We start from the raw sequence: 26,328 nt of genomic DNA, 5'->3' as shown, positions 1-26,328 counted from the left end.
CATTAGCCAGGCTGGTGATTACCACTGGCCAAACTGAAGGGCGATCATGTGCTATGAGGCGTATCTGTAGTGACTCACATTCGAGACAACAACTACGCCACTAAACAGTAAATGACAGTAAATCTGTGAAGTGTAGCGCTGGGGAAGGCACAGTGTTCTGTGGTGTTGCTCGTATCCTAATCCATTGCATCTCTTAGCAACAAACAACGTTAGTCAAGTAAGACGTTGGAAACGCTTGCAAACAAAGTGGGCTTTTATTTTTATTGCATTCGGCTTTGTACGGCTAGACTGGCTTTTCTGGTTAGAAACAGTAAACAACTAAGTATGTACATAGTGTGATAAGATACATTTGAGCCTGTACTTACAGCTGGAGGCTTGTATTACAGTAAACAAATGATCACCCTCCTCTTTTTAAAATTTGTCAAATTGAAATGCTTAGAAAAAAAGATGGTGTCCTTAAGAAAACTTGAATGTTTGTAAACCATTTGTATGATAGTATAATGTGTGGTTGTGTGCTCAGTAATTTATAAGCAATATAACTCGTAAAACCACCTTGACATTTTGTTCCTGGAGTCATACCTGAGCATTACCAAATGTTTAATTATGCCAAAGTTAATGATAGGACGCAAGCTTTTTGTGGAATTTTACCAGCACAAAGTTCTGTGCATTTATAAATTTTATGCAAATGAAGTGAAATGCAAGGGCGGAAGTGTGTCTATGAAAGAGCATCATTCTAAGACAGCGGTTTCGTAACCTTTTTGGAGGTACCGAACCTCATTAATTTCATATGCGCATTCACCGAACTCCTCTTTAGTGAAAAAAAACAAAAACAATTCAAGACATCGATGTTTTTTACTGGTGCACAAAATGAGCCGTGCATGGACATCACCTTGTTCAATGAACAAAACCAACACAACGCATGAACTCAAAACAAATTACATACCTGCAAGTCAATGTGACATCTGCTGTTGCCTTTGCAAGACCAGTTCAGATATGGATCATCACGAATTTATTCGGTAAAACGGGTGTGTTCAGACCTCCGCAGTGGTGGCTCTGGCAAACGACTGAGACCGACTAACCGAATCCCCAGGGTTTGATCGAACCCAGGTTAAGAACCACTGTTCTAGAGTTTAGTTGAAAAGCACAAATATAAATATATATAAATATAAAATAAATGTACAAGATAGTATCAGTCACAGCTGAACATGAATATCCTGGCGGATTTTTAAAAAAACATTTTTTCAGATTAGACAACGGTACTTTGTCGCTTGACGGTAAATTGGAGTTGGCACATCACTTTGTTAATGTTATGGTGCACGTACAGAAATCACAACCTCAGGAATTTAATTCAGCGTGCCAAGTCGTACACAAAGTGGTCGTCTGCAACCTTGAAGTTTTGTTTTTTTCCTTCGTTTGCGTGCATAAGAATTCTGTATCATAAAAGTGGGGCGAGCACAGATAAATGTGCGTGTTAGATTATACAACTAGTTTAGAGTGGGGGCAGATATCTCCAATGTGTTGAGTAACAGTGTGTCACACCAGATTCTTATAAACTCATCTTATGATCGTGCCTTTGGTCATTGTAAAGAAGCTTTTTTAGCTGCAACTTTCTTCCAATTGATTGACCGTACTTTCCATGGATTAGCTGATGGTCTCTGCTGAATAATGGAATTTTCCATTCAGGCCCATTATAGCTTTTATTTTGTTTAATTATTTTCATCATGTCGTCATTGATTTTATATACAGTTGCGAAAGAGACATTTTGTTTTCTTGTGAAATGCAGGACCTAGCTTGCTTAACAGATCCATCTTGCAACACTATTATATGGATAATATTTCCCAATGAGCTCAGACTGCAGCTCTTCGCTGCCTGGCTGACTAAAACGATACCTTTGCATTTTCAATGTGCCGTAGCACGGCGGAGTATATGATTGAAGTTATATTACATAATCGGAATCGCTCAGCTGGGTCGTAGAGCACTTGGTGCACGAGTCGTCACGTGGTCGAGCCGCGTTTCAGCGCGTCAGCGTGACACTTTTAGATGGGTCATATGTCAAGTGAGCTGATGAGGTTTGCATCATATGCATGTGTTTACTACACAAAGACGTGCCAAACTATAAATACACTTCCAAGTGCTTGAATTCACGGATGTGACATTCACGTATGAATGCTTAAGTCTAAAGCAGCCGTTTAGCTGATCAATGATGCACCGTGACATGCAGCATTCGGGTCGTAGATCTTGGTGTGTTTTCCCCATTTCATCCGTCACGCTAAGCTATTTGTCCCTGTCAGTTTTTCCAAAGAGTGTTTTGAGCCGGCCACCGTCTACAAGAGGGGCTCAATTGCGGGCCCTTGAAACACAGGCCAACTGACAAAAAGTGCTGGGTCAAGCTGAACAGCTTAAAGCACCCTTGTACACGCTGTTTGTCGAATGTTCAGCTGCTCACCTCGTGCTAAAACACACACTGCCAAAATCCAGTTGATATCAATCGATTTTACAGGCTGGTACTTCCGGAATTAAACATTCCTCCTATCCAAAGATAAAAAGAAAAAAATAACAAAAATAAATACTTTTGAATCGAATACTTGAATGTTTATGATTGTGGTTGCGTATTGAACCATAATTCATTTATACAGCACACAAAACAACAAGCACAATAGTAAATATAACATTAAATGAAAACCTTAATAAACTCTACACGATTACATTTTTTTTAACACTCGATTCAGCTCCTCATGTCTCAGATCGTGCCGGTCTATCCAACGTGGCCAATAAATGTATCGGCATAATGAGAGCCAAGGATCTTTTGCCAAAAAAACTCCAACCCAAAGGATTTTGTGTCCATGTAAGGATAAAGAGTGTTGCTTTTGTGTACTTAAATGCACAGATGGATGTAACATGTAGGTCACAGAGTTGGAAGTGTTTAAAGCGTTCAGGAACACACACACACATGTCACTACATATGGCCATACACTCACACACACAACACTATAACCTCAAAATACTCTCACTCTTATGATTGCAGTTGGATTTTTTTATTTTTTAGACAATACACTAAAGAACCTTGTCGCATTTTTCTTCTCATCACACAATAGCTGCGAGACTTTTTATTTGGATGTTATGACTTGAGTCTACTTTATAATATGTTAACATTTTTTCATATTTCGTGCTATTTATTGTTGGTATTGTGACACAAACAAAAAACATTTATGGTTTCTGAAGCGGAATTTGTAACAAATCATCCTTGACATTACTGTAACGAGGCAGCCTCTGCTGATGCTTAATTACTCTTGATAAATAATCATTAATGATAAGTCTTGAAATGAGCATTACCTGCCTTTGGGTGAGGAGGCGGGTGAAGGACTTTAGGAGACGGTCATGTGAGTTGTCAGATGGGTCTTTTGGGTCAAATGCGCTTTAACAAAAGCACAGCTCATGGACAATATTTGCAGTACTTAATTAGCGTGCAGGGTGAAATGTTGCCATGGAATAAAGTGAATGTCCGTGCTAACTTTACTCGACAGGAAAAAAAAAAAAGAGAGAAAAGAAATTTGGTGTAGAATTTGCTCCCATCTGTAACTGGACAAAGGATCTGCTATGGCTAACGGGTGGTGGTGGGTGTGTTTTTGACAGAAAGTTGAGCAAGCTGTCCTGTCAAAAAAAATATTTAGACTGTCCTGCATTTGTGTTTATTGTATGTTGTTCTCTGCGGGGATTTATTTCATTTCACCACATTTGAGTTTTTTTCTCCCTGTTGTTGGACTGAATGTCTTAACACGTTGATTTTGTGTTGTTATTCAGCCCTAATGTGTATTTAGCCTTTGTGTGTATCTTACCAAGTCCATTTAGTTTATGAAATGTAGTTATTCAAGACATTTGAGCTGAAAAATGTTGCATTATTTGGTCCCTTTCTTGTTACTTTACAACTCGAGCAGCTATGCAAGCAAGAGAAATGTTGTTTTGCATCTGTTATGTAAATGTATTCTTTTGGCATATTTTTGGGCAAGTTTGAAGTTCAGGAGAAAATATCTCCTGAATAAAACGTAAAGCCAACCCTGACTTCCAATGTAATTCAAACATTCCATAATAATCACAAGACATCATGACTCACTGGAAAAAAATTGAATCAGTTAGGTTGCGTTACGCCTCACAAATTCCAAGTTGAAGAGATGAAAAAATGTTTCTCACAGTATGTGAAACATTTCCGCGTGCTTTCCAACGCCTCAGCGTTATAGACAAACACCTAATGCATTCTTTAGTACTTTAATGAGGAGCCTAGTCAGAAAAGAGAATAAAAGACAGGCTCCTCTATTGAGGTCATTGTCACCTGTCTGATCAACGCCGTTTAATTTGCCATTGTTCTCCCCAAACACGTTTTATTAAACGTGACGTATCTACGTATGCAAGGCGTACTGATTTTAAAAGAAATAATTGCAGCGCCAAACGGTGTTCATCAATCAGTCGGGGCTTCAAACAGACCCATAAAGGATCCCTTAAAAACAGAGCGATGTCGATCTTGTGTTGTGTTGTGGCCGCAATTCTTTGCATGTGGCCTTTTGTCTCCAGATGTAAATGTGGCCAATGTAGCAAAGGCCTTGAATGCACGCTGTAAGCACTATTTAGCATATTCAAGATGTATGTTATTCACATGGCTGATACTGCTCCTTTCATACGCGTGCATGCCTCTTGTCTGTTTTAAACCCCCATCCCCCAGTCTCGCCACTTCACCCCCCCTTGCCCCAGCCTCGAACCCCCCCCAACACCACCGCCTTATTAACTGATGTCCAATTTGATGCAGCATATTTCATGAGCTTGTCACGTAATACAGGCAGCTGATTAACCTGGAGTCTGGCTGCTTGGTGGAGTTACAGCCCAATTTTTTGGACCCCTCCGCCATTTCCAAACCACCTCCCCTCCACCCCTGAGCCCTCCTCAGTCTTTGTTGTGGCGGTTGCAGCAGAGCATGCCTCGCATTGGCGGTCTGAAGCATTGTGTCTGATTTCCAGTAGACAAACTGACCTCTGGGGATTTATTGACAGCAAACTCCACAGAGGCAGACACAGAGCTCGGAGCATGGAGGCAGGCGGTGAGGGGAGGGGCGGGGTGGAGAGCTGGGGAAAGGAGAGGAGTGGTGGGTGATTGTTTCAGACAGGGAGACAGACAGATGGAGGGGGAAGGCGGCGAGGTAGATGATGAAACAGGAAACAGGTAGCGATACAGAGAAAGAGATCAGCGCGAGGGGCTGGGGAGTGGGGGCTCAGATTTGGTTGGATTTGGGAGAAATTTTGTTTTTTGGTGGAGCGTGCGGATGTGGGAAGAAAATGGCTGCCACCTACCAGGATCTAATTAATTTTGAAGGATCATCAGGCCCTTTAGTGTGAGGCAGGGTACTGGAGGTAGGGGAGGGGGGCGCGAGGCAGACCCCTGGGCTGATTAGAATTCACTGCAGGTAGGCGCTGGCTGCTGCTCACCCACTGTGTCATGGCTAAAATGGAATCACTGTTGTGAGTGGCAGTCCGGGCAAGTGGAGCCTGCCTCCTTTGGCCTGCACCCCTTTTTTGGCACCGTTCACTTGAGTCTACCCCTAAGGCAGGTGGATTTCCATGTCGGCGTTAACCAGGGCAGCCAGAAAGGCAGATATATGTACAGTATGTTGTTTGCTTTGCCTAACTGTAGCGCCCTTGGCAACAGGCAAACCTGACAAATAATATTTGCCATGGTGATGGCAAATAGGATTTTGGCAGATGCATGGAGGTTATTCAGTTTCAAATTTGACAAAGTCAAATCGAATGAGGCAGGATTATCTGAGAACACAAATTGCACTTATAGGAGAGTTTGTTTATGTCTCTCGAAATATGCTCACACGTTTGGCCTGCTCATTCCTTTCCTTTCTGACACTGACCTGCTTAGGTTGACATTGTTGCTCCTTAGGTTCTGCTCAAGGCAGTAGGTGTGTCTTTTCAATGCTTCATATTCTTACCTCTGTTTTCTGTTGGATCGCCTTGTCCGTATCTTTTGCGGGGTGGGGCTCCTCAGGGTTTTGTGCTTGGCCCAGTTCCGTTCCAACATTTGCATGCTGCCATGGGAAATCTCTTCAAAGTTATCTATTTCCATTTAATGCAGATGATACCAGAATTACCCATTTTGGATTACAAACTGCCCTGAGGACAGTCATACATTTTTGGCCTAAATTTTTGACTGTTCAACTTCTAACAGACTTAGAGATTTGAGCTTGACTTCTGCTCACCGATGTTTCATTTGCAGTACTAATACTTTGTCCTTAAAATTCAAAGCCATTTCTTTGTGTGCCAAAAATCGGGTTGTACTTGCAATCTCCGCAAGACCACAATTTGACATAAAATTATTCCGATAAAAACGAAACACCAACAGCAAGTAAATACATTACTCTTTCACGTTTTCATTCCCAGTTCTTTGACACAAATCACAAAGAGATCTGACATGTTCTGGCCTAACTCAGTTGGAGGGAAGGGGAGAATACCAGAGGTCACTTGAGTGAAGGTCAGATACACTTTTAATCTGCAGGTTTTAACCGACATTTCCAATATGACTGGAAATATGTACTTTCTCGTGTTGGAAATCTGATTGGGACACCAAAAGGAAATTTCACACTGCGGCAAATTATTTTTCCCCCCCAGTGTGAATGACCTGAAATGACACCACATTGCTTCAGATTTTTTTTTTTAAATCTAGGCTACTTTAATTTAACTTTCTGCAGACTGCCCTCTATATACGGTATTAAAGTTGCTGGATAAATGCTTGCCTAACCATTACCAAAAGTAGCTTGTCACATGCTTAATGGTGTTGAATGGCGGGCTTGTGTTTTGCAATGAATGTCTTGTGTGTTTAATATTGGGATTCATTTTTTATTATTACAACTTGTAAGAACTGCGGGACGTCTTTGTCTTGTTTGAGCTGTTGGAGATGAGAAAATAGTGCTCGCACGCGCACACACACTCACTTATACTTACGCACACGCGCTCACACACACACACACACACACATACACACACTGAGTGCATTAATTAATGTGGAATCAAGATCGTTTTTTTTTTAAGGGTGTGGTTTTGTTGCCCAGTGACTCAGATAACTGCTGAGAGACTAGCTATCTCCGATATAATTTTCACCCTGTTGCCGAATTGTACACAGGACAGTCCATTTTTGTTTTTTGTTTTAATTTGGCATTGAAAACTCTTCACACATCTGTTGCAGCATGTCGGAGGTAGACATTCGTGTTGCTTCGGGTCCGTCGAGGGAGTGGCAATATCGATGTGATCTAAAGATTTGTCTTTGTCTTTTTTCCTTCTTCTCTCCCCTGCAAACACTTTGGCAGAGCAACACATGATTTGGGAAGAGAGGACTGACAGCCTTGCCTAGCGCCCGGCCTCTGTTCAGCCATCTCCACCAGCAAACTGAAGCTTGACCCGCACTTCATCACCAGCCGCACGTCATCTAACTGTGAGTCCCTCGTTTTCATATTCAACTGTGTTTTGCATAATACTACTATCTTTTTGGAAATACCGTCTCATTTGGATTCAGGATATGGGAATATTAGGGTTATTACATTATGATTATATGCTCCACACTTTTTGTTAATTTCACATCTATCATGCACCGATGCGCAAGTGGAAATTTGAAGCATTTCTCAAAAGCTATTTGCCTTGGCTTGCTGTGACCATGCTTTGTTTTTTCAGTCTGTTTGACTCGAAATAGATTTCATAATCATTTTTACCCTTTGCTCACAGGGTAAGATAACTAGCTTTAAATATACATTTGCACTTATTCACGTGGGGCCAGCGTTTGTGGTTTAAATTATGCATTATACTCTTTTTTTTTTATTTTTTTTAATATGCCCCAGCTCCCTCGTGATAATGAATCAAATGTATACTATGTATAAAGTAGTGTAAAAGAGCAAATTTAAAATAATTCACTTGTAATTTAAAACTACGATTCTCTTATTTTGTAGCTAAACTTTGGAAAGAAAAAACGCAATAAGATTAATAATCTAAGCACACTGATCTACGGCAGAACATTCAGTGTGTCTTGAGTTTAAAAGCACCATCATAGCGAGCACATGACCAACAAAAGAGTCTGCTTGTCCTCTGAGCCCTGTGCGCCACCCACTGGCGATTAAAGGAGCGTCTCTCACACACACGCCAAAAAAATCTTCACTGAAAAAGTGTTGAATTTACTCCATTTTATTCTGTCAAATAATTGCACGAAATAAAATCTTCATTGTACATGCATCAAATTAAAAATATATATCTCGATCCAGATGACTTTGTTTTGTGATACCTCTTGAGAAAATAAATGTACACATTTTTTTTGTTCATTGCACTGTGAAATGAAGATTAAGGTTCAGTCAAATGCATTGTTCTTATTATTATTATTATCGTCACTAATATTACCATACTATTATTATTACTATTATTACTACTATTATATTATCATACTTTTTCAGTGTAATGAGATTTAAGATGAATTAAAACATCTGTTTTTACAAGAATAATATCAACACGGTCAGAGAGGTATTGGTTTAACACTTTGAGTGGTGTACACATCAATGTTTATCAATTAGTCAAGCAGTATTATCCATAAGAAGGAAAAATTACGTTATTTCTCTTGCATTATACAAACTAATATTTTGAGTGAATCTGCACAATACAAATAATGTGATTTAAATATAGTCTTTTTAAAACGCTATAGAAATTTACACCAATTTTTGTCTAATTAACACAATTTCATATGTAATGGATGAATAATTGATGTTTTTTTTTAATATTTTTAAGCCTTAGTAATCTAATGATACATTAAAAATGCTTGCATGTGTTCCAACAAAGGTTAGATTTTTTGGCCCCCAGTGTTTTTGTCCGTTTTTAAATCACGCGTGCGAGAATGGCACTAAAGACGGCTTCTTATTGCAATTAGCAATTCCAATATCGTAACAGCACACACGGGGCAAGTGCGGTGTGACTAACGCGGCTAAATAATGCAGCGTCTTTCTAAATGAGGTGTGTTGCTGCCCTGCTTTTCAGGTCACATCAGTTGCAAGGGGATGACCGAGCGCATTCATAACATCAATCTCCACAACTTCAGCAATTCTGTACTTGAGACCCTGAACGAGCAGCGCAACCGTGGGCACTTTTGTGATGTGACTGTTCGGATTCATGGAAGTATGCTGCGAGCTCACCGCTGCGTGCTGGCTGCTGGAAGCCCCTTCTTTCAGGACAAGCTACTTTTGGGCTACAGCGACATTGAGATCCCCTCGGTGGTCTCGGTGCAATCCATCCAAAAGTTGATTGACTTTATGTACAGCGGGATTCTGCGAGTGTCTCAGTCGGAGGCCCTGCAGATCCTAACTGCCGCCAGCATCTTGCAGATCAAGACCGTCATCGATGAGTGCACTCGCATCGTGTCCCAGAATGTGGGCCTGGCCGGCCCGGGAGGCTTCCCCGTCATACCGGGAGACTCGGGTCAGGACACCCCCCGCGGCACGCCCGAGTCGGCCACGTCCGGCCCGAGCAGCGACGCCGAGTCGGGCTGTATGCAAACGTCAACCCAGCAGAACGCGGATCGAGCGTACGCGTCGATCTACTCCTACTCCGGCCTCTCCAACGGCACCCGCGAGCGCTCGCTTTACATCAACCCCTTGACGAGCAATTACGATCCCAGTGCCGGCGCTCAGAAAGACCAGCAGTCGCAGGATCCCCCCTGGATGAACCGCATCCCGGATCGAAGCCAACCGGTGGAGCGCTTCATCTCCACGGCCGAGTCCACCACGCACTGCCGCAAGCAGCCCCGACCGGTACGCCTACAAACAGGTGGCATGCACATCAAGCAGGAGGCCGAAGACGAGTACGGCTGCTTCAACAACGTAGGGCACTGCCAGGTGGAGAACGACCACACCGAGGGCGTGGTGAGCGAGTCCAAGGTGGAAAATTTTGACTCAGGCGTCAGCTCCTCCATCAGTACCGAACCAGACGCCATGGATCAGCAGCCCTACCTGAGCTTCAACCGGGAGGGGGGCGGCGAAGGCCCTCACGGGGAAGGCGGACCGGTGCAGATCGAGGTCAACGACTCGTCCCCGGAGCAAGCGCAGGAGCCCGACGAGGGCGACCAGAGCCACAGCACTAGTGACAGTACCATGATGCATCCCCTGGCCAACCCCATCATGTCCCAATCCCTGGCCAGCACACCGCACTACCTGCGGCAGATGGAGTCACACACCAGCAATCTCCGAATGCCGCACGCCGTGACCAGCAATTCCCAAGTGTTGGGCGCCGGGAGCACCTTCTTGCCCACGCTCTTCCCCCCGCAGCCGACCAGAGACAGCAAGTCTTTCATTTACCTTCCGGGCCAGCAGCAGGCCCAGTTTGTGACGGTGCCGCCCCCTGCCATACCATCATTCCCCAACGCCATGGCCGTGCCCCCGACGCCATCCCAGCAGCAGCAGCAGCAGCAGCAGGCAATGGGTCAGGGGGAGAAGAAACCCTATGCATGCACTCTCTGCTGTAAAACCTTTACTGCAAAACAGAACTACGTCAAACACATGTTTGTGCATACTGGTAAGTCACATTGCCTCACTCCATCTTGAAATGAATCAGCTCCGGGCTCCAGACTGCCCATAAATTTCAACCCTCAAATTTCAGACAGTTTTCGTGCCAGGGCAATCAGTATTTAATTAAAAAAAGAATACTAAATGCTATGCTTGAGTACTTGTTGTTGCTGACAAACGTCTGCCTCCACACTCCACAGTACATTTATCAGTCATCTTGGGAAAATGAGTGATTGGAATATTGACATGTCTCCTTGTGTAAAATGTGTTATATCTGACAAGGGCCATTAATATAAAATTTAGAATGCTCATAATTTCAATTTAGATAAAGTAAGTCTAGACATAAATGTCTCTCTAGCCAGACACAAAGCCCGTTTTAATGCTTCCCCACCAGTGGCCTTGAGGCGTCCACTAGATGAAGTCAGCAGGAGCATTAACTTTGAATTGTCAGCTTGCTGACGAGCTCATATTCTTTAATGAAATGGGGACTGGACACCTTCTGTTTGGCTTCCGGTGCCGAGTACATGCACAGTGTTGCAGATTTGTGGAAATGACCAGTGTTGGCTTCGATGTGCGTTTCGTTAACAGATGGAGCAGCTTCAGCCTCGAATAAGGAAAGGGGAAATATTTTTGCTGATGAGAATATGGTCAAATGTTTTTTTTATGCTTCTGGGTGAGCATTCAGTGTATAATTGTATATCTGTCCTTCATGCCCACACAGGAGAGAAGCCTCACCAGTGCAGCATCTGCTGGCGCTCCTTCTCCCTGAAGGATTACTTAATCAAGCACATGGTGACCCACACAGGGGTGCGAGCCTACCAGTGCAGCATCTGCAACAAGCGCTTCACCCAGAAGAGCTCTCTCAACGTCCACATGCGGCTGCACCGTGGCGAGAAGTCCTACGAGTGTGTCATCTGCAAGAAGAAGTTCTCCCACAAGACCCTGCTGGAGCGCCACATGGCCTTGCACAGCACGGGCAGCGCCCTGGCCGGGCTGACGGGCCCCGGCGGCACCCCCGGCCCCGTCTCCATCCCCGTCTCCATCCCCATCCCCCTCCCCATGGCCGAGCCCGGCGCCGGGGTGGTGGCCCTCGCCATGCCCGTGAGCGGAGGAGCGGGAGAAGGGCCCGGGGTCCCGACGGGAGTGGGCCTGGCGGCGGAGGCCAGCTGCCAAGATGGGACCACCTACATGTGTTCCGTCTGCCCCGTCAAGTTCGACCAAATGGAGCACTTCAACGACCACATGCGAATGCATGTCTCTGACGGATAAGTACAACTAGATAAACTACTCCAAAAGAATGACAAACAAAATGGCACTAGATTTTCCTTTTCTTCTTTTGAGGTATGGAGAGTAATGAGTATAGACACTGGCACATTAAGTTTCCCAAAAAAAACAAAAAAACAAACAGATTTTCTTTTTTGTTATTCTAAATAAACAAAAAAGATTGTGGCCTTAAGGCTTAGTAGTTTGATATTGATCTACTGGATGGATCCTAACTACAGGCCTCTAAATGTATGATTTCCTAAAATACTGATTTATGTGTTGAACACTACCGAAAGGCCTACGAAAGAAACGTACACACAAACACACCTTTAGTGTAGATCTATCTGAGCGATTATAAGTGTGCATTGTGTGTGGATCTGCATGTTTCCCAGTGTGTGTATGAGTGTGTGGAGGGTTTGTGTGTATGTGTGTGTGAGAGAAATGCCATTTAAAATGGCAGTTGTGAACCCATACTGACCTGTTTGGAAACGATAGATGTCCAAACTTACTGTGGTATAATTTACAACAACAATAACAACAAGAAAAAAAATCATCTGGGTTGGGCTATATATTCCCTCTAAAATACTGACAGTCACAAGATTGCCTTCTAAAGACAATTGAGAAAGAAAAAGTAAATTTGACACTGGGTTTTATTTATTCCTATGTTATTAAGAGATTATAATGCAGCTGTTAAGGTACAAATTTCAATCACTTCCCATCAAAGATGGCGGGAATAATATTTCGTATGTTTTGTAACTGTCCATGCATTTTTGATGATTTAGTTTACTAAATTAAACTGTGTTGATGAGACAAAGCGAAAAAAAAATCTGAAAAAAATAATGTTTTTCTGAACTCATTTGCATACACTGCCACTAATGTCCTAAAAGACTGTTAGTCAAGGTTACAACAATCATAAAATGAGAGCGATTTTTTTTCCTCCTCCTTTTTTTAATACTATTTTCATCCTTAGCCTTTTTCCATTTACAGTTCGAGCAGCTCAGAATACGAGATGAAACTCCCTTCGTATTTGCTGCTCCACCACTTAAATCAGACTCCTGTGGATTTTAAAACAAGATTTATCTCATACTATTGTTGTTATTGATTATCCTACGTGTTTTTTCGTTTTCTTTTCACTCAGTTTATGTATCAGAGGTTGACTGTGGATTTGAACAGCGCGAAAAAGAGAAACATTTAATTGCAGTCCCAATTAGTTCTTGAAATAGTTGCCGTCTGATTGTAAAATAGAACCTGTTCATAACGATACGGCACTCACTCAAACAGACTGCTGCGTTCTGAAAGGAAAGATCGGAGGAAAACAAGTAGCTCTCCCACACAATATATATATATATATATATATATATATATATATATATATTACACGCACACTCAACAAATTGTGGATGAACTTTTACATAATAGTATACATTCCAGTTTTTCTAAAAGACAAAATCCATGCATCATGACAGCACTGTAAACTGATATTTGGATTTCAATATTTTCAACAAATAGGACACACAGATGCACCAACTCATAAACACACAGACTATTTACAGTGTGTGTACGTGTGTATATATATACGTATATATATGCACACTGTATAAGTGTTCAGTAGTATACACAAAAAATTAGACACACAATTGCATTGTGAAGGATTTGCTCCTTTGTGTGAGCAAACTTTTGTAGTTATGTTGCTCACAGTGCAGCAGATATAAAATAAACCCAGACAAAAACGTGCTATTTTGCACATTTTCTTAAAATGCCTGTGCTTAATATTTAATCATATTCATTAAATGAACTATGATTTTTTTTGTTGATTCAATTTTAAAGTCAGAAAAGACAACTTTTTCGGGAAAAAAAAAATCTTGATAAGTGGACTGCGTTATTTTGTTGCATATATGTTGCACTGCTTAAACCAATAAGTGCACTACTGTTAACAGAGATATAGTTTTAGAAAAGAGGATTTTTTTAAACAAAAAAAATCTAACATTTGGTTATAGAGTTCACGTGTTAGCATAGCTTTGTTTCAATCTGAAAGTAATTGAGCGGTTCTCGGCTCTCGTTATCGCTTGCAGTCACCGACAGTATATCAATCCATATACTGTTTGTACAGTACAGTACGTGTGCCGATGCAAGCATTTATTTAAATGTGTAACATGACGTGTGAGCATCTATGTTTGATTTTATTTTATTTTTTTAAGGTAATGTTTTATGGAGTCACTTCCCTGCAACTCAATAATTCAGTTGCATTTCTTTAAGAATTTTCCTGAGAGCCAAACAGTGAAACAGTAGTAAGACAGTAATAATCACGACAACTTCTGTCAGACTCGGTGGTAGTGATAACAACAGCCATTATCACGCTATGAATAATAATAATAACGATGATTTATTATTGTGTGTGTGCGTGTGTGTGCGTGTTACATAGATGATATCCATGTCCTAGTACACATTTTGGGTGGGCGTGGATCGGTGATGGAATGCAGCTTCTTTGATAATACCGTATGTGTCTGTGGGTTGTGCACCGTCGTGTCCTTTCCTTCCTTTAGTGGGTGTCGTCTGTCTGTGTGCTTTTTAAGCCGAATCAAACTGTTGAGAAGCAAACTATCTTGACCTTGTTAGGGCTTCCTTTGCAATATGCAGCGCAGGTACGAGACGAGGAGCGACTCCTCACCAAACCTTTTGGGCTCGCAAGAAATCATGAGTCGCAAGTCATTTCCAAATTTCATCCAACGTGACTGAGATTCTGTAATAGTTTCTCCAAACCGTGTGAACATTTATTTCACATTTCCTCGTCTCATTTGCGTATTGGCCTAAAAGAAAAGAAAAAAAAAGTCAAATCGAATAAATGGTGTGCCGTCTCTGTTTTGTAGCTGTCGCTGCCAGGATGGCAAATGTGCTGCATGCTAGTGCTAGTGCTATTTGTCTTGACACAGCACGTGGAGGGTCATCTCTTGCCTTAACAGACAATGCACTAAATAGTCTATGTAAGCAAACTGCCGAGTTCTCTTTTCCAACAGTATTGCCACATTTTTGGGCACACAGCTTACGGTGTTCTGTCAGCCGAGCACCAACACTGCCAAACTAACTTTCAGCGCAGAGGCAGACATGTTTGCGTGTAATGTACGTATTCAGTGATTTAGCATTCCTTCACGGCACCCGCTTTTTGCATAGTTTGTGTAATCACATATATCCAATGCACTATAGACTGTAGCTAGATGAGTACAACCAGCTTTGTGGTATCAATGGTCTAAATAGTAGGTTAAGTAGCTTGTCGTTGGCTTTGGACAATATTTCATTTCAAAATTACACTATAAGAGTGTCTTGCTATCATTTTTATGTTGTTGTTGTTGTGGTGGTGGTGGTTTTCTGGAATAACAAGTAGCCAATCTCTCCGGATGAGTGCTAATAACTTATCCCATCATCAGTTGACTTGTTGTATGATAAGATTGGAAGGAACTGAGCCTTCTTCTTCTTCTTCTTCTTCTTCTTCTCCCTGGTGTGCATTAGCTTCCTTTCACTGTCCATACTTATACAAGACAGTATATTCTTTATTCTGCTTCAGATACTTGTGGGTGGTGCTTTTCTCGGGTATTGCAAAGAAAAATTGTAAAAATGGTTTAAAAGATTGCAGCCCCTTTTTGGGAAAGATGGTCCTTTGCGCATTTCTTGTACTTTCAGCTAAGGGAGATTTTCCTCTTTTTTTCTGGGGTGGGGTCAGAACGTTGGCTTATTTTCCAAAACAAACCCTATTGAATGCTGGATACCAATCTCACAGCTGTTTGTGTTGTGTTTGCCAATCATATGACATGTTTTATTTATCTTAGTATAGAGATTTGGGGTCTACAATATGTTGTTATGTCTTTCTAGCCGTACATTTGATTCTTCATTTCTTCACAGTACTTCTTTAGTTCATCCTGCTTATGTGTTCTGGTGATCACACAGTACAGTGGTGTTGTTAATACATACATATAGATTTCATCTAGCTGGGTCGAGGGTAGTCAAGTAATGAAGTCATTTCTTTCACAGTGTATTATAAATATGCGTACAGTATAGGCTTTGCATCGAGGTGAAAATACAGGACAGGAATGGTGAGGGTTCATAGCGGTGTCCGTCTCCATCAGTTTTTCTTTGTTCGAGCTTGAATTAAGTCACAGTTCAGAATAAAACCACTCAGATTATACGTAACAGCTTTTTATTTGCTCTTCTACAGCACACATCAGTGTGAAACAGATAACGTCTGGTAAAGATATTTATGTATAAATATATAAAATGTATATAAAAAAAGAAATCATCATCTCTCCACACAGCTGAATGAATTTCTCCTTGCGGGATATTGGAAATATGCCTATCAAGTGCCTAGCAGTACAGTCAGCAACTATACAGAATTTTCATAGTTTTTCTCTCCTACATTGCACAGATACAATATATTCACAATGGTCTATTTAGTTAAAAATATACGACAGTATTTATACAAATAAAACCAGGTGGTTGTGAATGCATCCGAACCCTTTAAAATACCTGAAATGTTCTATACATACATATACAGTAAAAGCAGGTGTGATTTTTCTTCCATGTATGCTACTATATGGAGGACTCAAAGATATCAAAGATGCACAGTCACTTACAAATGTTTGACTGTTTTCTTCTTGCACGTTGTTCACATTTGTCGCGGGAAGGCAATGCGGCTTGGCGATCAATAGAAGAAGCTGCATGAATGTAAGGTGCTGTGACTTTCAGCTTGTCCCCTCAGCGATTTTTTTTTTTTTTTTTTTGATGCAGCTTTCGGAATAGTTGTGGGTAAATATAAAATTGTTAACACGGCATCCTCAGTAGATTAGCAGTTGGCTATGTTTACCCGATGCTAAATTTTCTCATCTCATATTAACGAATGTTTTAACTTCCTGCCTTCATACAGCCGTACAATGGGGCCACGTGCAAAAAGAAACTAGCATTATTTTATTTATTTTTTTATAACCCCTCTTTGGCGGTAAAGTCTTGTAATCAGATTAGAAAATTAAGTGAACACAACACAGGATTATTGCACAAAGATCTCTAAAAGCGCTTTGTGTCAGACATGAAGTTTTCGGATGGCGATGACGGTGTAGCTGCGAGATGAAAGGTTTTGGACCGGCTCATTATTGTGTCCCCTGTGGACTCATTACCACACTTTCATTCTCCAGCCTGGTCAACGTGCCAAATTGAAAATTTTAGCGGGGTGGGAACACTTCACATTAAAACTACTATTGTCAATTAGTACAAAGGACTATTAAGGCCGCACAGAAAAGAAAGAAAAAAAAAAGAATTGTCCCATGAGGACAAAATCCTTGAAGATTTAACAGCCTAAATATGGTAACTTTGGCAAAATTCCTAATTGGGTACTTAAATTCTAAATTAGTTCTTAAAATCAAGACATCCCCAAGGTGAAACCAAATAAAGTGATTGCCTTTACTTTGATTCTTTAAGTCCTCCATCATTTATAGTTTTGATTAGGAGAAAACAGCTATGACTATAAACAGATATTTTGGGGGGGAAGGCTTAGATTCATTGACATTCAAAACCAGTATAGGCAACGTGATAACTTGTCCCTGTCATCCACCCATCAATCACACACACAGTCTACATCCACTCATAGTTATATTCCCGATGACCGTTTTTCTCCATTATTACACAACACTATTGAATTTTTTTTTAAAGCTCCCACCTGTCGTATCAGTCCAAGTCTACTGTATCATTTAGTCCTGTTAAAAAATTTGCAGTGGTTCTCAAACTGCGTTATAACATCTATTATTATTATTTTCTCCCCCAAAAAAGGACATTGAAATAATGATGATCCAGTCTGAATTTATTTCTGGAATCTGTATTTAAATAATGGTTCAGTTCGAATGGTTTGCACATAAATGGTAAATTAAAACATTGTACCAAAACAAATATTTGAAAACATGTAGATTAAAAAAAATGCATTGTGCATTCAAGTTAAATACAACTAAACTGTATGTGTTAAAATGTGCGGGGTCAGGGTAAGGAAAATTAATTATGCTGTTGAAACTTCTTTTGCTTACCACTAGAGAGAGCCCACATAACACCAATGATACTCCAGTTTGAGAATCACTGTTTATGGCCATTTTTGTTCCCGTTCAATCCAGAACATTCCAGTCAGTGTTCCCCTTCAACAAAAAATAATCTGTATTTCATTTAATTTGCCTTATTTTTTTTTTTACACAAAATCACAAAGCTCTCTAGCTAGACCACTTCTGTAGACAACATGTAGACACATTTAAATATTTGGCCTCAACGACAAACATTTAAAAACAGACGTCATCAAGACTTACAGTAATCAATGGAGCCGTATTTATTTTCTGAAGTCCATTTGGTGAGGAAAAACGGAACTAGACATTGTTAGTTCACACAAACCAAAGAAGGGTTGAGATTGTTTTGGAGAAAAAAGGGGTTGTTTTCTTGATGTTGTTTTTGCTTTTTGTTTTAAAGGCAGAAAGCTTAATGTTTATTTGTAGTGTTTTGCTAGTGTTCATTTGTAGGGCTAGGATTAGGGTAAGGGCAAAAAAAATGTTTTTAATTAGAAAACCCTATAAAACTATTAAAAAATGCACACCCATTGATATTTGTTTCAATAAGACCATATTCATTCTTCCACAAACAATCAAACATTGAACATGTGTCATCCCCACCTTGAACTCATCAATGACCCCTGAAATTCACTTTTACATTATTTTACATTTAATAGATTGCATTTTTAAAATTTACTCTCTGTTCTTAACTTTTTTTTCCTCAAAATATCGGATTTACACATTATAAAGGCTATCCCTGCAACAACAAAACTAACATCACAACTTTTTGAAGACGTTTAGCCATTTGTACTTGATATGGACCAAGATGTTTGCACATATTTGTAAGTTATGAAGCCAAAAACTGAGAATAACCAAACGTGAAATATCGTTATGCTCACTGGAGCAGCAAAGAAAAATTCAATATAAATGTGCTCCAAAATTGTCATCATTTTGTAACAACAAAGCGTCATCCTTAATTTTGTTTTCAGAGATTCTTGTCAAGATTCTGGAATATATTATTTTATTGTGTGCTCTCAAAATAGGTAATTGAATTGCGGTAATTGGCGCAAAGACAAATTGCTTGAATTTGCAAGCCGGGCACTCTCTCGTCTTTTCTTTTGGTTATCTGGCTTTTTGTTGCTCTGATATCTTTTTTGTAGATGGCATGCTTTTTTTTTTTGTAAACTCAGATGTTGCTTGTGTGTATATTTTGTTTCTGCCTCAATCCTCTTGCTATCTTATAAACTCACCCAGTAACCCCCTTGGAAAAAAAAAAACTTGTCAGAAGTGGAGCTGTTGTAGTAAACGGTAGTTAAAGATGACATCAAACTAAACAACCCTGAGATATATGCTGCAGTAATGTGTTTTCGACTTTAGTTTTTGGTAATTTATCCTCCAAGTTTATACTTTATTATTATTGTTATAAAACAAGCTTGTTTGAAATGTTTTGACTGCTGTTCTGAAATAGGGGAGAATTTTTCAGTATGTGCATGGACGTTCTTTTTTTTTCTTTTTTTTTTTTTTAAATAGAATGATTTGTCAAACACTGGACTAGAGTGAGTTTTCCAACATTTCCAAGCTAAGAGATGTATTTGACAGACATGACTGCACAGGAAATGGGGAGGGGGGGGCTAATTTTTGAGATGTCAAGAGGTTTCGTTTTGTTAGGGTGAAGGGGGGGTGTATACCCACGTAGGTGACCCGCTCTTCCCAATCGTTGCTTGCCAAGGCATAATAATCAATTCATTTGTTGATTGGGAAAAGTCTGTTGATCGTGCGCAATTGCTTGTTGCATAGCTGTTGAGTCCAAATGAAGTGCACCGGTTGGCTTAGAAACAGGAGTTCAGAACTTTTTTTGATAAATTGCTCATCAGATGTGTATTTTATTGACGAATAATAATGATAATACCCCTCCTTAGTCCACTGGGTTAGGGTAAGACATCATAAAGGGATATTCCAGATTGGACGCCTTCTTGCTATGGTTAAGCCGATAATAAACCAATTTTCTCATTGTTCCATTTTCTCAAGCCAGAAAAGAAATTTGCACTAAAGACTCATTTTGGTCTTCTATCAAAAAGCAATATTATTCACTGAACAACTTGTCAAAACCATAGTTGTTTGTTGGCGTCCGTCGTGGCACACGTTGATGTTTTCCCCTTTTGAGGGGCATTCAAGTTTCCTCCCGGCTTCTACATAGACAAGTCAAAGCAGAAGTGAGGCAAATGAGATAGGTTAGGTTAATACGGGAGGGGATCCATTCTGAGTCTTCATCAACTATTGTCGTGTGAACAAACTAAAACGTTGATTATTTGGTGGGTTTTTTCCTTTTTTTTAAATCTAGAACGTTCCAAAAATAAAATGCACCTTTTTGTGATACAAACTTCATTTGGCTGCATCCACCAAATCTCCTTTTTCTGTCCCACCATCAAAGTCAAGGTCTGACCTTGACATAAATTATTGTTTAGTGTAAAAAAAAAAAGAGAGAGAGAGAGAGAGAAAAGTCACCATCATATGCGGCAAAGCAGCTTTCCTTCCTGTTCCCACCGCTTTGTCTGGTGTCGCGGTTTGTCTGAATATGTTGCGTGTTCGAGGAAGCATAAGTACGTGCCTTCTTGTAATCTCGTTATTATTGAGAAGCTGAAGCCAGCCAATTGTGTTTGCACTAAAAACCAAATTGCTTTTTGTTTTGTGATGTAGACTATTTAAAGCGAGCTTGTTGCATCACTTTAAACCGTACAGTATGCATGAGGGTAATTTGGCCCATCCGTCGACCTGTAAACAAATCCAGTGCAGCTTCTTGAGGATCGTGTGAATATATCTCGGCTTTCGATTCCATCTCCTTTAGTCATCCGGTTTGTCACAGTTTCAATTGTAAAAAAGAAAAAAAAAGAAGAAAAACTTGAGGAAAAAAAAAGTTGTGATATATATTTAAAAAAAACAGGCAACACCATAACTACAATACTGCTTTTATGTTCACATGCCACGATAAGAGAATTAGGCATTCTTCTTTTTTTTTTTTCCAATCCACGGCAACGCATGAGGTCGCCTCAAGACTCTTGGTCAATTTAATTTTATTTTAACTTGTATTTATTACATATTTTTGTCAACTACTAATAAAAAAAAAAAAGCATACATGTGTTGAGTCTTAAAATGCACCTTATTCATGTCAGTCCATGTGGGGAAAACAAAAGAATAATGATTTTTTTTTAACTAGGAAAAATTTTCACATCTCTAATTTAGCACCTTACTACACAGCATGTTTTCACTTTATGCCAGTTTAGCTCTTCTTTCATTTGGAATCTCATATTTGTGCGACTTGCTCATTCGTGAGATGTGCCAAAGTTTGAAGGCGATCTCCCCAACTGTTGACACTTATCATTTTTCTTCTTTTCCTCCTCCTGCTTCAGTTCTCGCAAACTTTCCTATAACTAGTGTGTGGAATCCATTTATCTCAGCAACCAGTATCATAACTTGCCATTTTACAATAAGCCCTGTATTTCACATATATTTACCAGTGATGTGTATTCGTTATTATAAAGAAAATAGCCGTAAAAGCTTCATTATGTTACACAATATTGTGACTTTTTTCGAAAAACTGTGAAGACTTATCTTGCATATACTTTATACAGAAGTATTAAGCCTTAATACAAAAGACTAAAAAAAGTGTGGAAGAATAAACTGATTGTTGCTAAGTAAGGATGATTTTTGTAAATGTTACCAGCACTTTTTTTGTAATTTTCACTCTCTGAGGTATTGTACAAGTTCAAGCTGTTTGTGAAGTTTGATTATGAAGGAATAAAAACTAGTACTTTCCTGTACTTCACACAATGTTTTGTCTGCCTTTTTATTTCCCATCACTTCTCACAAACCACAAATACGCAAATAGGAAAGTCAAACACAATCCATTCGGGTTTGTTTTCCCATAGGATATGATGGAAATAGAAACCGGGTGATCAAAAAAGGCTTTTAACACTCTTAACTTTGATGACAAATGAGGGGGTAATAACAGTAATAAACTTTTCTTTTCAACATCAACTGTCACACAAGTATAAAAGTAGTTTGGCAACATCAATACACACTATTTCTGGAGAAATTACGTGCCAAGGCGAAGAAATTGAATAAAAACTTATTGACTGTTAATACAGACATTTCAATCTGAATAATAGTTACATTCTGTCATCAGCAACTATATGTTGTTTCTTCTGTCTTGTATATCTACTGCATTATTATTATTTATATTAGTTTTATTTATTTATTTATTACTGATTGGTTTAAGATTGTCTTGTGTATTATTAATCTATTTATTTATTCACCTATTTTGTGTTAAAAAAATGAAGACATTTGATAACATTGCCGTGTTTTTGTAAGTGCTTTTCTCGTGAAACACCTGCCTCGACCTCCAGCGACCCCTGGGTAAATTGCGTTTGAGACCCCTGTTTTACACAAAACCACTACTGTGTATTTAGCATGAAGGTTCAACGAGAAACACTGGGAGGGGCTGTTGGCAAGATGAGGCCGAGCGGTTTAAAGGGATTGGCAGGACCTGTTTTGGCGTGTTGGCCTTTGGGAGATGACTCCATTTAACTCATGAAAAACAACAACAAAAAAACGTTTTCAAAGATCACTGTCATAGGATCAAGTGTGATACCTACACCGGCACGATAGAAAATTCGGCTGAAGTGGAACGGAACGGCCTGGCTGGAAGTGACATATTTCCAAAGTAGGACTCTTTTCAGTGAACGAGAGTGACCGAATCACGTGATTAAAGTGATTCGTTCCTTTTTCAGTTCATATGACTTCAACCAGTAGGTGTCGGTAATGCGCATTGAAGCTGGTGCCACCTCGCCGTAAAACAAAACGAAGAAGAAAATGACGTAACTTCCCGTTCATGAACGAGTCGTGAATTGCATTTCCCGTTCACCAACGAACGAATCTGTGAGTGAACGAATTAGTGAGTAAGTGATTCACACCTGCAGAACGTGAAAGGAGCTAAAACTTTTCACGCAGGTGCACTTAACGAGGGAATCTTGGAAAACATGTTGGAATGCGGCCCGAGGACTAGAGCTTGACACCTGTGACTTTTGACCATGATATTTCCCTAATAAAGTGGCCTGTTATTAGGTACACTTGAAAATGGCGGTGTACCTAATGGAGTGTCCAAGTGACGTCACAGATCAAACAGCGATTTGTTGAACGATTCGTTTGAACGAATCTTTTGAGTGAACTGATTGTAAAGATTGGGTTCACTTAAAAGAACTGGAATGCCCCTCACTACTCCGTATGAAACATTTTGTCCAGAGCTGAGATGTAACGGCCCACAATGGGCGGACGGTTGAGTTGTGGACTCCGATCTTTTCCAAGTCAGTGTTCAGTCCTCCGACATCACCAATTCTGTTTGTCTTTGCTCCTCTGCATTAAACGATTGCGAAAGGCTCATTTCTTGCGCTTTGTCGCCCCCAGGTGTTCTGTTCCGAGAACGCATTCATTTTCAGAAACGTTTCACGAATGTTTAGTGGATTAGCAATTCTTATTTTGGAACGTCAGTCTTATTTGTTGTGTTGCCCTCTAGTGTTACGTTCTGGGGAGGCATCTATTTTCAGAAACTTTTCACAAATCTTCAATGCATTACGAGCTCTTCTTTCGATACATCAAAGGCTCATACGTTGTGCTTTGTCGCCCTCTAACGTTAGGTTCCGAGAACGCACTGATTTCAGAAATGTTTCACAAGTGTATAATGCATTCTTGTTTCCTTCACAGCAACAGTCAAGAAGTCTTCACATTACTCCATCAGCATGCATTTCAATAACTAGTTAAAGCTATCGATGCCAACCAAAAGGAAACACAGATTTGTATGAGAAACTTGACTTTAATGTTCCAATAAACCACTGACATGTAAAATAAGGTAAATCATTTACTGGTGGAACTTACAGTTAACCAAATTGACACTGCTGATTTTTGTGAAGTTTCTGCCAAAACAAAAAGCTAGAATAAATCTTGCCTGCTTACAACCATGTGTTTTTGTTGAACAGTTTCAAAATAAAGAAATAAGTTACAAGGTTCTACTGTACTGTATCTAGCAGTAAGCCTAGCAGTGACCACTTAAGGGAAGGCTCAAGGGGAGTTAAGCACGCGTAAATATAGCAGTTGGGTGTAATCCACTTTTTCATGATCCAGTGTACTCATGCTACAACAGTGGAGGAAGAAAGTGAACATCATTTGTGAAGTTTGTTCCCCAGAATGGATTTATTCAATTTGGGACTATACAAACCTAGTGAATGACAGGAGGTACCATACTTGTTGCGGAATGACACTGGTAAAGAGGGTGGTGCGGAACGTTTAAAATCAAGATGCACAACTTACAGCCATTACCCACAGCTAAGTGGAGAGGACACTATAGTTTTGTTCCCATAAATAAGGCAGAATGCTGAGTCCATAAGAAATGGAAAGTTATTACATTTAGCCAAATTGGACAGTGAGGTGACAACATGACATTTTTTTAGATGACCTTCTTCAGCTCATCGTACAACACCAGCACGAAGGCGCCGCCCATGCCTCGCAGCACGTTGGACCACGCACCCTTGAAGAAGGCCTTGCCGCCCTCATCGCGAGCGATCTTACGCCAGCAGTCGATAGTGCCGCTGTACATGATGTCAGCTGAGTCGGTAGAAGGAAGTACACGTTAAAGTCGGGCCAGAGATGATCTACTCCAGACCCACGAAATGTTAATTAACTCACCTCCTTTGCGTCCAGACTGCATCATCATGCGTCTACGGACAGTGTCAAAGGGGTAGGAGGTCAGGCCGGCAACGGCTGTCACACTCTGGGCAATCATCCAGCTCACCAAGATGCTAGTGTTCTTGGCGTCAGGCAACATGCCTGTGAACAACACACCATGTGTAAGTCACAGAGCCTTTGGTTTAACAGAAAATGATAAATGACTCCAAAAAAAGGGCACGCTTACCCTTAGCGGTGTCATAGATGCCAAAGTAAGCGGCCCTGTAGATGATGATACCCTGCACGGACACGTTGAAGCCCTGATACAAGCCACGAATACCGTCGGACTTGGTGATCTTGACCAGGCAGTCGCCCAGACCATTGAACTCTCTCGCAGCGCCGGCCTTTCCGACATCAGCGGCCAGACGGGTACGGGCGAAGTCGAGGGGGTACACGAAGCACAGGGAGGTGGCTCCGGCAGCGCCGCCCGACGCCAGGTTTCCGGCAAAATACCTCCAGAATTGGGCGCGCTTGTCCACGCCATCCAGGAAGATCTTCTTGTACTTGTCCTTGAAGGCGAAGTTGAGGGCCTGGGTGGGGAAATACCTGATGACATTGGCAAGGTTACCTCTCCAGAAGGAAAGGAAGCCCTGCTCCTTGGGGATACGGACGACGCAGTCCATAATTCCCTTATACTGCATATCTGCTGTGATCTGCTTGCTGGCATGTTGCACCTGGAATGAGGATAGAGGGAAAGCGAAAGACATCAGTTATGTAACAGTAAAGCCAATTAAGCCAGAAGCACTTGAAATGACAAGGTTATGACCTTGATACCTATTAAATCTCAACTTTTAACATCTTTCAAATAATTACTCTCAGCCCAATGGCCAACGAAGCTGGCAAGGACTTGAGCTTACTACTATAAGGCTAAAACGGTTTGAGTCTAAATTAAAATAAGCGAACAAATGGCTGTTGGTGGTTAGTGATTAGTAAAAAGAAAATACGTAGATAAAATGCAAAACTTGTCCTGGTCGAAAGAGTATTAAACAGAGAACTAACAGCCATTTTGCAAGCAGTCTTCCGCATGAGCATACAGACTAAAAACGTTCAAAATGTCATACCAACACACAGAGAAACTAAACGTGGTGAATTTACATTTCGTGGTATTCGTTATGACATTAGTACATTATGTCCCAAATAGACTGTTTGTCCTTTGTTAGCAACGCCGGCTAAGGTTAACGTGGAGGGGAGCTAGCATTAGCCGCCGGCTCGTGTAGGTCATTCACAATCCCGTGATGACCTTACATCCTTTAACCACAAATCACGCCATTCAGACATTTAAAACACATCACATCAGCAGTAGAGTGGTCTACTGGAGACAAACTCTGAGTTGTCAACCGTATAGCGGTAAGAAACGCTCTCTGCCGCATTGAGCAAGTTGGCGCAAGCTAAGAAGCTAACGAGCTAGCATTAAAAGCAATTTTTTTCCGGAAGACGTTTTTACCTGAAGGAGAAGCTTCACTCTTTCAATAGGTGCGACGGCTGTTTTGGAGATGGCGGCGGAGATGCCACCGGCCAAGAAGTCCTTGGCAAAAGAGATAGCTGTCTCATTCATGATGCGATGTTCTTGATGTGCCTTTCAGATAACCAGTATGTTGCGGAGTGCCCCGTTGCCCTTTACGGTTGTGGCCTGAACCGACGAAATGGCCGATTGGA

At 40.7% G+C, this 26,328-nt stretch overlaps 2 protein-coding genes across 6 annotated transcripts in view; one reads left to right on the top strand and one right to left on the bottom strand.

The window, feature by feature from the left end:
* The window catches only part of zbtb20 (zinc finger and BTB domain containing 20), a 29,852-nt gene extending 8,126 nt beyond the window's left edge, over window positions 1–21,726 (top strand). For 3 of the 5 annotated variants that reach the window (XM_061299813.1, XM_061299809.1, XM_061299812.1), the window contains 3 exons: window positions 7,352–7,476; window positions 9,054–10,583; window positions 11,295–21,726. In XM_061299813.1, the coding sequence (XP_061155797.1) occupies window positions 9,074–10,583; window positions 11,295–11,842 (2,058 nt within the window). In that variant the 5' untranslated portion in view covers window positions 7,352–7,476; window positions 9,054–9,073 and the 3' untranslated portion in view covers window positions 11,843–21,726. Of the gene's footprint in view, window positions 1–5,132; window positions 6,520–6,540; window positions 7,241–7,351; window positions 7,477–9,053; window positions 10,584–11,294 lie in introns of those variants that run through there. The other 2 variants (XM_061299814.1, XM_061299811.1) reach the window with 2 other exon arrangements.
* A 2,018-nt stretch (window positions 21,727–23,744) lies between these two features.
* si:dkey-251i10.1 (uncharacterized protein LOC100038774 homolog) lies at window positions 23,745–26,328 on the bottom strand. The gene is made up of 4 exons (XM_061299815.1): window positions 26,117–26,328; window positions 24,860–25,346; window positions 24,634–24,774; window positions 23,745–24,552 (listed from the first exon to the last, which is right to left on the bottom strand). The coding sequence occupies exons 1-4, from the start codon at window positions 26,225–26,227 to the stop codon at window positions 24,395–24,397; spliced, it is 897 nt and encodes a 298-aa protein (XP_061155799.1). The 5' UTR covers window positions 26,228–26,328; the 3' UTR covers window positions 23,745–24,394.

Source organism: Syngnathus typhle, linkage group LG15 (assembly GCF_033458585.1).
Source record: "Syngnathus typhle isolate RoL2023-S1 ecotype Sweden linkage group LG15, RoL_Styp_1.0, whole genome shotgun sequence".
NCBI classification, from domain to species: Eukaryota; Metazoa; Chordata; class Actinopteri; order Syngnathiformes; family Syngnathidae; genus Syngnathus; species Syngnathus typhle.
The sequence above is the reverse complement of the archived record's forward strand: the minus strand, read 5'-3'. Positions and strand labels throughout refer to the sequence as shown.